Source organism: Rhagoletis pomonella, unplaced genomic scaffold (genome assembly GCF_013731165.1).
Source record: "Rhagoletis pomonella isolate Grant_MI unplaced genomic scaffold, Rhpom_1.0 Rhpom_scaffold_00002, whole genome shotgun sequence".
NCBI classification, from domain to species: Eukaryota; Metazoa; Arthropoda; class Insecta; order Diptera; family Tephritidae; genus Rhagoletis; species Rhagoletis pomonella.
In genome coordinates this window covers 97,063,611-97,077,157 of record NW_023458556.1, presented here as the reverse complement: position 1 = coordinate 97,077,157, position 13,547 = coordinate 97,063,611, and the positions used below count along the sequence as shown (strand labels likewise).

The 13,547-nt window shown below is 35.8% G+C and overlaps 1 protein-coding gene across 2 annotated transcripts; it reads right to left on the bottom strand.

Moving 5' to 3' along the window:
- Positions 1-3,093: 3,093 nt before the first annotated feature.
- LOC118734223 (COA8 family protein CG14806, mitochondrial) lies at positions 3,094-6,707 on the bottom strand. 2 transcript variants are annotated; one of them, XM_036463946.1, is made up of 3 exons: positions 6,299-6,706; positions 5,505-5,691; positions 3,094-3,304 (listed from the first exon to the last, which is right to left on the bottom strand). In XM_036463946.1, the coding sequence occupies exons 1-3, from the start codon at positions 6,356-6,358 to the stop codon at positions 3,291-3,293; spliced, it is 261 nt and encodes an 86-aa protein (XP_036319839.1). In that variant the 5' UTR covers positions 6,359-6,706; the 3' UTR covers positions 3,094-3,290. The 2 variants fall into 2 exon arrangements, with proteins under 2 accessions (XP_036319839.1, XP_036319838.1); XM_036463945.1 differs by lacking the exon at positions 3,094-3,304 and adding an exon at positions 4,933-5,442 and having other exon boundaries at positions 6,299-6,707.
- Positions 6,708-13,547: the final 6,840 nt, after the last annotated feature.

Genomic DNA, 13,547 nt, shown 5'->3' with positions numbered 1-13,547 from the left:
TCTTATGCTTGAAAACCGGATAAGATCGCTATCACTGTAGTTTTTAAAAAAGTCGTATTGTAAATATAAAGCATGAAATGGTTTTTTAATAATACGATTATTGATTTTTATAGTCCTTCGAGCCCCTTTGGTTATATTAATGTAGTCGTTTGGTAGATATATAGATTGGTTTTTTAATTTGTTTTCAATTTTGGCGTGTGCACTGTCACACTCCATTTGAGTATGGCCTTTTTCTAAATACTTTTGTTCTATAACTTTATTATGTTCTATAGCAAAAATAGACAATGCATTTGATAAGTAACTGTTCCGATTCTGATAACCGCAACCATCTGAATATATGATGATCGGCAACGTATCAGATAAACAATAGGTTTTTAAGTGGTGAATTATGCATGTAATAAAAGACGAAGCCGATAAGTCTCCATTACTTTCGTTCCACCAATAATTTGTGCATTCGTGGTTCACGATATTATATATAGTAAAGTTGTGGACTTGCAAACGCTGTTTAAAATAAATCGATGATGCATTTATATTAGGACAAAGTTTAACTGCTTGAGCGTCCATAGTAAAGACATGACATAGTCCATCTTGACCTAAAAGTTTGTCTTGTTGCTTTTCAAGCTGCGCTCGTTCTTTTTTCGAAATATGCTCATTATATTCGTATTTGGTGAGCCTTAAATCCAACACATTTATCGCACTGATCCTTGCGAGGCATAAAGAGAGCTAAGTTTTTTCAGCGAAAACTTTTGAAAACGTAAATATAGACACCGGTTGTACACGATTTTCCGAACATTTTTCGAGATAGTTTTTAAAAATATCGGTTTTTGTTCTAAATGTTGCTGCGATATATGTTTTATGCGTGTCGTTACGGCAATAATGGCTCTCCATTTTGTCCAATTTGTTTAAGTATTCTTTAAGGAACATTTTCGAATCCAGACAAACAACTTTGTTGTTGCGGATGGTACGCGACGAATTGTCGTTATTGCAATTTTTTAACCAACCTCTTACCATATCAATTTTTAAAGACAAAGTAGAAAGAAACATTGCTTTACATACTTGCAATGATTGATTGTTGTAAGGCAATCGAAAAATAAAGCTGTTTAGTCTTTTGGAGTTTTCAACAATACATCTTTTTTTTTTTAATCTGAGAAACGTAGCTCTTTATGAAAACTCGCTTAGCTTCCCACGACATATTCCAAAATGACTCAAAAATATCTAATCTGCACTCTTCATCAAACAGTCCACAGTGCCTGACTTTGCTTTTCAAACATTTGGCCGACATGCATTTTAGCCCAATTTTCCTTGCTGACTTAAGGCTAATTTGTTTGAAATTTTCATCTTTGGTAGAGAATCCGAAATACTTTTGTCCTTTCATCCTTTTCATTGAATTCGCTTTTCTTTTATTGGAACACGATTTGTGCGCCCGTTTCTTTCTACGGGAGGTGAGAATTTTGGGGTTTATTTCCTCATTGTCGGAATCTATTTAGGTAACCTTAAATTACTGCAAGATCAGTTACTTAATTTAGATTTAGCTATCAGTAATTCCGTCAATTCCAGAACCTTCTTTTGATGATGCGTAATCAATCGCAATAAGGTGCAAGCGGACATTTCCATCTGTTTGGTAATATTATTGCACACGTTAACAGTTGTTTGTAATTTTTCGGCAAATAAAAATATATATACGTATGTATGTATATACGCTACCGGCCAAACCCGGCTTTAGGACAAACTATTTCTGTAAATTTCATCAGTCCAACTCAAGCTACACAGTCCACAAAATTGTTGTATACAATTTGGTTTCGGTTGGACAGATATATCGCATGTAGGTAAAACTAGTTTAGTCTGGGCAAAACTAGTTTGACCTAAGATCGGATTTTACCGGTAACATATAAGTACATAGGCACATGGAACTTACCCAGTCTTTATTTGGCCTGCTACAAAAAATGTTAATATAAAACAATATTCCAGCAAAATTGTGTAGAGGATTTTGCTCTTGTAATAAAATGTTATTGCAGATAGTGGAATTTATGAAATGAGAATATAATACCATTAAATCTAAATTTTAAGTTTGACATTATTGTCATGGGTGAAGGATAAGTCAGAGCACACGTTACCATCAAAAACTCATTTTCATCAAAATTGCAGATAGAGGGTATTGAATATAAGCCCTCGGTATGTATATTTATCAGATTCCTGTTGAAAAATAGATACTTTTCAGTACTAGTTTTACACACACTTTTTAGAGTGTACAGGTACAAATGTAACATATTAATTACTATTTATTATACTTACTTTACAAAATACTTATGCATAAAAAATATTATTTATAAATTCAAATAACAAATGTTTGATTTTATGAAATATAAAAATATATATACACGTATTCCAAGTCCTTAGGATGGGTTAAATTATGTCTTTTTCTTAAAAATGTTTGGTTTTCTTACAAACTATGAGATGGATACGTAAAAGAAGAAAAATAAATCAAAAAATGGATACATTTGGATACATTTTTGGCTTGGTCGGTGATACATTTTCTTGGGACAGCGCGGCAACACTGCTGCCCAAGTACTCCAGGATTTAGTCCGAAATAGTCCGAAGTCATTTCCTTTCACACATTTATCATACATATATTTTTCGAACAATTTCTCACTATATCCTGGAGTGCGGGAACAGGCTTATATTGTCGTTCCTTTTCCTTTTTGATTTTTTACAGATTTGTACATTTTGGCAGTCACAGAGTGGCGTTCTTTAGAAATTTGAGTTCAGCTCAATAAAAGAATTTCCAAACAAAACTACTCTGTAGCTGCCAAAATGTACAAATCTGTACAAATGTACCAATCGTGTGACACTGCCTCAAGAATTTCATCCAGAGTAATCCAGTAAGTATTGTGAAAATTACTTTTATGTTCTTACAGTGTACCAATTTGATATGTGATTTTAGTTAAGTATGCAAATGAATTCAACTGTTACCGAGTATAAAAGCTTTATTTTCACTCTGTATTTTAAACAAAAACCATAAAAATATTAATAAAAACTGTCAACGATTTAAATTAAAAATTCAAACTACCATTTTAATTTAAGAATTAGAAGTTTTATTGAAGATTGATACTTTGATACTAAAAATTTTTTTTCATGATACTTTTGATCGATTTTAGGGAATTTCGGTGATAATTTCCTCTGCGGCAACACTGTTCGTAAATCGTCTGAATTTCAGGCGAAACTGATTAGCCGTACATGGCACGCCTCTGGCCATTGTGGGTCTCACCTTTAAGCTATCGCTGAATTTTTTTTCATCCCAAAAATTCTGTAAATGAAAAGAAGTAGGATCTAAAAGTATAAAACATGGAAAAGTAACAGATGCAATGTGCAATCAGCCAAATCTGGCAGCATGAGGGCCATGTAACTAGATGTTGCATGTTGTCAGGCACCCCTGCTATTCTTTTGGAGATTTTTGGGGATCAAAATTCGCGATAGCGAATATTGGAATCCTGCCGCTGTACAGTGGTTGCTGCCATAGGCCAAAATTTAAAAAATGTATGTAAACATTTGTGAACCAAGATAGGCTTTGCAATCAGTTTTTTGTCCAAACTTCATGTTGTCATATATTTTTTGTTTTCATTCTAGCGGTTGTTTCTGAATAAAGCAACAAAACTGTCATCAATTGTTCATTTTATTTGTACAGCGTCAGCACGCTGAAAATTGAATTGGATTTAACGTAATTAAAATATTGTGAAAAGCCGAGTGAGTTAAAATTGTATGCAATGGATATTGTGCATAAAAGTATTGGCTTTATTTCTACAATTAAACTTTTAGATAATTCATGTTGTGTTTTATGCAAATCGTTGTTTTAGAAAAGTAGGCTTTTGTGTGTTTCTTGGTTCGTCTTTCAAGTATTTAGGCAATGTTTTAAGTATGTTTCCCCTATCGGCCCTCAATACTTTTATTTACATATTGTTTGTTAATATTTTAAGATTATAAAAGTGTTCAGTGTAGATGCATTGACCTGCAGAGGCTCGCGTAGTATTCCATAACCTAATCCAAGCTCTTTATTTTCTACAGTTTTTTTTCATGTTTATTTTTTGATTTATCTAATTCAAAATGTTTCTAGGCAAAAGTTAACACTGAGAATTTTCTCGATTGCATGTTTTTGAGATTTGGCGTGAAAATTTCGGTACGCATTCCCAACAAGTTCAAAATTTGCTGGGTGCAATAGCGAAAGATATTGAATATGAGGGTTTTGAGCCAGATCGGTATGAGTTGCAAAAATGTATTAATTACGTTTGTAAAAAATTTGCATTGTTTTGGCAAAGATCCAAATGCCAAAAATCAGCAGTTTTGAAAAATCATTATAATACAGTCATGTGCAAAATAAGAGGGACACGACATTGTGACCAGTTTTGGCCATTTTTTTGTTTGTTTGTTTAATGTTTATTTTTTTTTATAAAAATACAACTCACTATCTAACAAAAACCAAATATCAAACTTTGTAAAAAAATAGAAACATTCAACAAAATTTTAAAACAACACCAAACTTTTTAAATAAGAACTTTTAGAAAAAAGTTGTGTATGCAGTTTTATAGCCCACTGAATTCTAGCTCACGAAAATGCAAGTTTTAAGTGGCAAAGAAATAGCTTTGATTTTTGATAATTTTTTTCCTGACGGTGTCACGCATTTTCTTCCATTCAAAGTATGTTTGACAATTTTTTTTATGGAAGCAAATAGTAACACCATCCGCCAAAAAAAAATTATCAACAATCGACGCAAATTTTTAGCCACTTCAAACTTGCAATTTCTTAATCTAGAATTTAATGGGCTATAAAACTGCACACCTAGATTTTTCTAAAAGTTCTTATTAAAAAGGTTTGTGTTTTTTTTAATTTTGTTGAATTTTTCTACTTTTTTACAAAGTTTGAAATTTGGACTTATGTGGTTTTTGTTAGATAGTGAGTTGTATTTTTATAAAAAAAATAAACATTAAACAAACAAAAAAAATAGCCGAAACTGGTCACAATGTCGTCTCCCTATTATATTTCACATGACTGTATGTGGGCGTGTCCAACCCCGCCCACTTTTACATATTACAGTTTTTATTCTTAACAGACCTTAGGGTAAAAATTTTATTCCGATATGTCCATTAAAAGTATTTTTGGCCGCTCTCCCCATATAAATGCAACCACTGGTATGCGCTGGTACTGTTTACGAGGTCCTCATGCTAAAAACACCTGTGTTAGCAAACTCAGACTTATTGTCAATTAAAGGAATTGTTAATGAATTATATATTATTTATTATATGATAAATTGTATTGCATGCGCCCAATGTTTTTCATTTCATTTTCATTTTTATATTAAAAAGTCTTTTTTTTTGTTTGATTTTTTGTTAAAAGTAGTGTAGATATTTAATATGGCAGCCGAGAAGTTGCAATGTGTCAGTGTAGATTTACCCATTTTAATCAATTCAAAATTAAATATTTTACTATAAAAAAGCAGAATGAATATTATTTACGTTTTCTCAAAAGTCGTTCAAGATAAACTCTAAAAGATAGTTTAAGCATTTCAAAATTTTTCTTATACCATATGTAGTTATACTGCAAATGAGTTTTTCTATTTTTGTCTAAAAAAGTCTTGTAGAATTCGCTCATTTTGTCTGCTGATACTTCAGTTTTAGACGTTCCAATGAATTCTTGTCGTTCCTGAAATAAATAAAACAAATTACAAATTATATAAGTTTCTTCGTAGGCTTCTAAAATAAAGATATTTCTATTTCAGTTCCAATGCACGAGATAATATTGAAAAATTTATTTGTTGTGGACTTCAAAACGTAAAGGCCATAATAACAAACTCTGCGCCTGATGAAAAAAAGAATTTCTAAACACTGCCGCATCATTGTGTTTTTCTAATATTTTATTTTTTTCAAATTCCTTTGAAGGGAGGGGCTTCTTGAGACACCTTCTGAGATAAGGCGTTTTCGAACCGGCTGCCGAGATAGGTCGATCTTCCACTCAGCCGTAGATTTACAGTGACCGTCAAAAACAAGTATCTATATCCCGACGTTTTGACGATTTTTTTGATTAATATTTTCCATACCCAACTTTTATTTTTTTATAAAAATTTAGTTCATTCAACAGCAAAACCAACAATAATCATTTTTTTCATACAAAACTCGGGAAAAATGCAAGAAATTTTCGTCGAAATTTTAAATTTTTTAATTCAATTTCTTAAAAAAAATGTGAGAAAGCAGTTTTGTAGACCATTAAGTTTTATTATAATAAAGTGCAGTTTCAAGTCGCTAAAAATTACCGTTGATTTTTGAGATTCTTTTTTCCGAGGGCGTTGCGCATCTTCTTCCATATGGCGCATGAACACAACAATTTTTTGAAGTGAATTTTTTATAAAACTTATTTTCTTAAACCTTACAATGCTCTTCCGACTACGCCATAAACAGCATTTCTGCGCAGAATTCCGTTATCCGAATTGAATAGTTGAAAATTTCTGCACGGGAAACTCGACGGGGGTCTACGTTGGCGTGAAAAAACTATGAGAGTTTACGAGTTGTAAGTGGGGTCCACGAAAATTTTTCTGGTTGTGGTCGCAAAGAATAAAAATTTTGGCTTGGCTTTACCTACCAATGTAGGCAGATAATACACTACTCAAAGAAATTAAGGGAGCAAAAAATCTAAATTTTTCGGTAATTTTTGACAGACAATTGAGACTAAAAATAAATACAAGTATTTTTTACAACAAAAAAAAACCGACTTCAACTCTCATATAAAAAAAAATATATATATATATATATCTCATGATCCACTGATCGGATCTTAACCAGATTAGTATGGGACCACCTCTGAGACACTGCCTTTCCGATGCAAAATTATCGAAATCGGTTGACGTGGTCCAAAGTTATGCGGTAACATACATAAAAACAAAATACAAAAAAAAAAAAAAATATTAAAAAATATTCCGACGAACTGATAACCTCCTCCTGGTTAAAAATAACAAAAACTTTTTAATATACCACGCTTTTATAAATGGACTAAAAATTAGAAAATAATATATCTCAGTCACATAGAATTTGTTTTGATAACTTTTGACTTTGAAATTTTAGCAAAAGTTATTATAAACAATTTATGAGATTGATAAAAGAGCCCCCACGGGACCAATGTTGCCAAAGACGGAGGTGACCTTTGCCGATGTCACAAAGGACAGCAAATCGGGCGGTCGCTGGCAAGGGTAATAGGGTGGAACTTCTGCCAACCGACTACCAAAAGTTGCTATGGTCTCTGCAACAACTGCAAGCAGTTCAGACATCTATCCTGGATGCGGTGAGACAGCAGCGAAAGGGCTCCACAAAGCCCAAATTCAGCTGCTGCACTTTCCGCCCGCGATGGTTGACTGTTGGCTGTGAAGACTCGGCGACAGAGGATTGGCTATGAAAGGTAGCTCCCACTTTACGGGCTGTAATGCCAACGCCCATCAGCAAGTGTGGGGCAGCTCAGACACCAACAGCAGAGGTGAGTCACTTCTTGAATATATTATTAAGAACCAACTGTATATTCTTAACCGGGGTAATGAGCCGACATTTATAAATGCTATCGGGGGTGAAGTCTTAGACTTGACAGTTTGCTCAACTAGGTTGTCTGCGTTTATCTCAAACTGGCACGTATCAAATGAGGTATATATGTCAGATCATCAGCACATTAGGTTTGACTTAAGCACCCTAAACGAGACTTACCAGATTTACAGGTATCCCAGGAATACAAACTGGGAACTCTTTCGTCTGCCCTTGCTGCAGGACAATTTATCATCAGCCTTTGAAGCGAGCTGTCCAAAGAGGAATAAGAAATCTCAAAGGGCGTCCCTTGGTGGAACAATAACCTCAGCAAACTTCGTCAAAAGGCTAGGAAACTGTTCAACAGAGCCAAGCGATCTGGTGACTGGTCAGCCTACAGATCGGACCTAACTGCTTACAACAGTGAGCTCAGAAGATCCAAAACGAACACATGGTGTGAGCAGGGTACGAAAATAAACTGTACAAAACAATTCCCATTTGCTCATCGATCATCATATCATTTGTGGTTTTGTACAGTTTTGTAAATAGTCAGAAACAAATTGTAAGATTCACTGTCATTTTCCCCAACGAGAAACGTTTGCTTTTCGTTTGTGACAATTGTACCATAGGGTACGTTTTATATGTATGCAAACGTTTCAATTACGTGAAAAATATTTTTTTCTGTAAATTTTCATATCCAATTCAATTAAAAAACATTTTTATTTTTTTTATTCATTGCAGCCATTCGTTTTGTATTTGTTTATTGCATATATGTACATACATAGAAATATTTTCCCTGCACGATTCATTTCGTTTGTTGTTTTGTCTGTAACTACTAAACTACTGTAGTGTACTATCGCCAAGGTGAACTCAGCCGTTTTGTTTCGTATTGTACCGAACTGTTAAAGTAATAAACGAAACGAAATAGTAACGTACAATATAGTTTATTTTCGTACACTGGGTGTGAGTACTGCGGGGGAATATCTTCCCTGCCGGCTGCTCAGCGCCTACAGAAGGCCCTTAAATTGGATCATTCGAACAGGTTATGCACTTTGAAAAAACCCGACGGAACCTATACCGTTACACCTGAGGAAACAAGCAGGCTTCTATTGGATACCCACTTCCCGGGCTGCATCACACAAGGCCCAAGTACTAACGTGAACACCGTCAACACAGTGCGTGTGAACAGAAGGACAAGAGGCCTAGCGGGCAGAATCGTCAACAGTGAAAGGTGGCAGTGGGCTACTTCAACGTTTAGTGCATACAAATCCCCTGGTCCTGGCGGTATTTATCCATGCCTGCTCCATCAGGGCCTTGGGTCCCTATTCGGTACCATACTCAGACTTCTGAGAGCAAGCCTACTTCTTGCTTACATACCGACATCACGGAAGGAGGTTAAGGTCATATTCATACCCAAAGCGGGGAAGACACAAGATCATCTCCCAAAGGCGTATAGACCTATAAGCCTCAGCTCTCTCTTATCAAAACCTTAGAAAAACTAATTCATTTTCATACCAGGGACACCTACCTCAAGGTTAAACCACTTTATGAAAGTCAACATGCCTATCAAACAGGGAAATCTACCACTACTGCAATACATGGCCTAACCCAAGCTATTGAAAAGGCAATTGAGTATAAACAGATTGCCCTCTGTGCATTTCTCGACATATCGGGTGCTTTTGACAATACATCGTACGAAGCAATATCCGTGGGTATGACAAGGAAGGACATTCCTAAACTCATAACCCACTGGTTCATAAGTATGCTGAAGTCCAGAACCATAATAGTCGAACTAGAAGGTAGTAGGCAAACGGTAACGGCCACTCGTGGCTACCCTCAAGGGGGGGTCCTCTCTCCCTATTGTGGACAATGGTTGTGGACGAACTTCTAGAAAGACTTAAAGGGAATGGCTTTAATGCATTCGGATATGCTGACGACCTTATCATCTACGTGGTAAGCTGGGATGAGGAGACCTTAAGCTCCAGGTTGCAGTCTGCTCTAAACGTAACCGTAGGATGGTGTGCTGAAAAGGGCCTGTCAATTAACCCAATGAAGTCCGTCATCGTCCCATTTACCAAAAGAAGGAAGGTCACTTGACCAAACCGAAGTTGTATGGGACAGAAATTGAGTTTTCACAAGAGGCAAAATATCTAGGCGTAATACTAGATAAGAAACTCAACTGGAACTCGCATCTCACAGCGGTTACCAATAAAGCCACGAGAGCATTTTATGCTTGTCAAAGGCTTCATGGTAAGACTTTGGGAATATCCCCGAAATTAACGTATTGGTCATTCAATACGGTTATAAAACCGATTGTCACCTATGCGGCACTGGCCTGGTGGCCAAAAGCCAAGCAGACAACCTCTAAAGTCACTCTGGGTAAGCTCCACCGCCTGGTTGGTGTGGCCATAACGGGGCGATGCGCTCGTGCCCGACAGAGGCGCTTGGTGCCATCACAGGCATACCGCCTCTAGCCATACTTATAGAGAAAGAGGCTTTCTGGAGCGCCCTGGGGCTACCGAACCTAAGTAGCTTGAAAAGGGGGACTTAAGGGGCCATTTGGATTTCCTTAAACCATTCTTAAATAATCCCGTTGTAAAACTAACAGACTCAATGCTAACGAAGCTGACCTTTACAAAGCAATACAAGGTAATAATACCTGAAAAGGATACCTGTAAAACGAGGGTACTCAAGTCTGGTACACTGATGGTTCGAAACTTAAGGATGGGAACACTGGGACCGGCGTATATGGACCTAGATTTCAAAAACAGCGTCCCGATGGGCTTATACCCTACCATATTCCAGGTGAAAATTTTTGCAATTGAAGTCTGTTTCCACGAATGTCTTCGTACAAGGACAAATGGGGCAACAATAAACATCATGTCGGAGCCAGGCAGCGTTAAAAGCACTTGACTTTTGTAAAACGGTTTCAAGGGTAGTAGACAGTTGCAAAAAGGTACTTGTCAGATTGGTAGCCAGTAACAGAGTAACCCTATGGTTGGTTCCGGGTCATGAGGGACTCGATGGCAACGAAAGGGCTGACACCCTAGCGAAAATCGGTGCCCAACGGAGCCTGATCGGCCCTCAGCCTTTCTTTGGTCCATCCAAAGGATACACAGCAAAGCTCCTAAGGGGATGGGAGGACTCGCAAGTTACAATACAATGGCGCTTGACAAAGGGTAATACGCAGTCCAAAAGATTCATAACTCCCTCTCGAGGAATCTCTGAACGGCTGCTAAATCTTAGCAGAGGGTTTAAGAACTCTCACCGGATACCTAACAGGACACTGCAGGCTGAGGTACCATCTGCACAAGATGGGACTCTCTGAGGAGACGAACTGCAGGTTTTGTGGGCTAGAGGATGAAACCCGGAGCATATACTATGTGATTGCCCGCGTATAACTCGACTTAAACTTATACACCTTGGAGAGCGAATATCGTCTCCATCCAGAATCTGGAACACGACACCCTCCAAAGTTCTTAACTTCATTAACAGCCTAAGGTTGGAGTGACTTGATAAATGTTAGCACAATAGATCTAGCTAGGTCGCAGCGCTATATATGCCCTAACAATAATAATAATAATAACTTTTTCTGGCGGGGCGACATCTACCTCTAGAGTTTTTCTAATTCTATGTCTTTGATATGATACGTACTACGACGAGGTTGATATCTGGACTAGGTTTGCCATAACTACTGTTCAATTGTAAAATAAATTGAACATGTTTAGTATACATTCCATAAATAATCATTCCTTACCTCGGGTGGGGGGGTAACAAGTAATTCTCAGCAATGCTTGAACTACAAATACTCTTATTCTAAAATTCTCTACCCCTTACCACTGGTGGGGGGAGTAGAGTCTAATAAAATAAGAGGTTAGTACTTTCAATATTAAAAGTTTTACCCCTTACCGCTGGTGGGGGGAAGTAAAACTTTAATAAAGAAAGAAAAAAAATAGTGTTAAATGCTTTACCCCTTACCGCTGGTGGGGGGAAGTAAAGCATACAAAATAAAATAGAGAAGAAGAAGAGTGTTATTGAGAGTCTTTACGATTCTGATCTGTTTATTAAATATTTTCCTTTTATATACAAATTCCAAATCTATTTTCCTTAACTAATTGTAAATACATATGTATGTGTGTGTGTGTATGTACATGTTGTTTTGGTATGTACTATTTACAAACAACCGCTTTGGTCTTATCATAATTTTAATTTTAATGCTTGCATTTGCGTCGGTTATATGTATACATGCAAATAATATCAATGCATTTTCTAATGCATGTATGTATGGGTGTATGCATTTGTATGCGCGAACATTAGATTAAAAGAGATCAACGCATTGATATCTTATTTCGGTTGTGTACAAAATATTGACAGTTAAATGTGTTACAATTTATGGGGTTTGGTTCACTTCTCATGTTTATGTATTTTACTTATCTTCTATTCTAAAGTGGACTGTATTTTCTGTGTGTCAATAAGTATTATTGTACGTATTTTTTTTCAGTTTTATTGCCCTGGCAGATGTACATATGTATGTATGCATACATGTTACAAGATATTTGAACAACTACCTTTGCTATTTTATAGTATAAATGGTGGTCTGGACACACAACATTGCAAGTTGATAAAAAAAAGCGTTGTAAAAATACATAAATTTGAATCTTTAATGTTCCAACTTTCAGATTTTTTGGCAAACAAATTTTAGGAGCTACAATGCTCATGTAATCTTGACAGATAACGCGAAAAAATAATTTTTCAAATTTTTTTTTTTTTGGTCCACGGACTTGAAACATTTTTTTTTCGGTTAGGCCGGCACATGGATCAGATAGCCTCTTCATTTAGCTCTAATATTTTTTTTTAAACCTCCCTTATTTTTTGGGTATTGTACTTTAAGACAGAGATCGCAAAAATTTCTCACTGAGGAATAAAACTTCCATCTTCCTCCTCACTACAACCACTCTTTCTTTTCTTATCTTTAATATAACTAAGTTCTTTCGCCTCTATATTTAACTCATGCTCCCATGCCACTCAAAGTCTTACTCCTCATTAAAGCAGAACCCTCTTTTGCTTATCTAGCTTTCAGCACTCAGAAGTTTTAATCGTTGATAAACTCATTAAAGCAGCAGGGAGCGCTCATTGAGCAATCATTTGATTTATGCTTTAAATCTGATGCGCCGCTTGCTTTGTTGTTTCTCATAGATTTTTGTAGATTCGTTCCAAGGCGAATTTATACAAGGTGGTGTTGGCAGAACAAAAACTAAAATTACAATAACAAATTATACGCACATTGACAATCAGTATAAAACAAAATTACAGCAAACATATCATTTTGACAAAAGGTACAAATTCGCTGTGAAATCAGCGGATCCGGTAACACTACCTTGTACAGGTTCGGTAGTAGGGTTGCCTATCTATCTACTAAGGCTATAATTTAAATTATTTAAGGAAATAAAAATAGGAATTTATTTAAAAATTTTAAGTGGTGCGTTTTATGTTAAATTGTGTTAAAAAACTCATTCATGTGACTAAAATTGATAAATGGATTTTAAAAATTCTTTCAAAATTTAACCTATTAGCCTGTAAATTTCCACACTTGCAGTATCCATAATGTGAGCAACTATTTCATAGCTCAAAGAAGTACAGGTTAGGTTGGGTTAGGTTAACGCTCGAGCCGATTACCAAATTTTGAATGCGGCTAATTTCGATACCTGAGAGCTCAGTGTTAGTTCAGAACAGCGAGCTAAAATTCTTCCATCTTAGCCTCGCGAAGGTTGGACAGTCTAAAAGAAAGTGTGGAGATGATTCCACTTCATCTTCCTCTTGACAGCTGATACAAAAGGGATCAGTTGAAATTCCTAGTCTTTATTTAGCATTAACTATTTTAAACTTTCAGGTACATTTTTACATATACATAGTTTCAATACTATCTTATAGACTTATTGCGAATTAAAATATGGTTTCTTTAATGTAATCTATTAACAGTCTTCTAAATGCAATTATGTT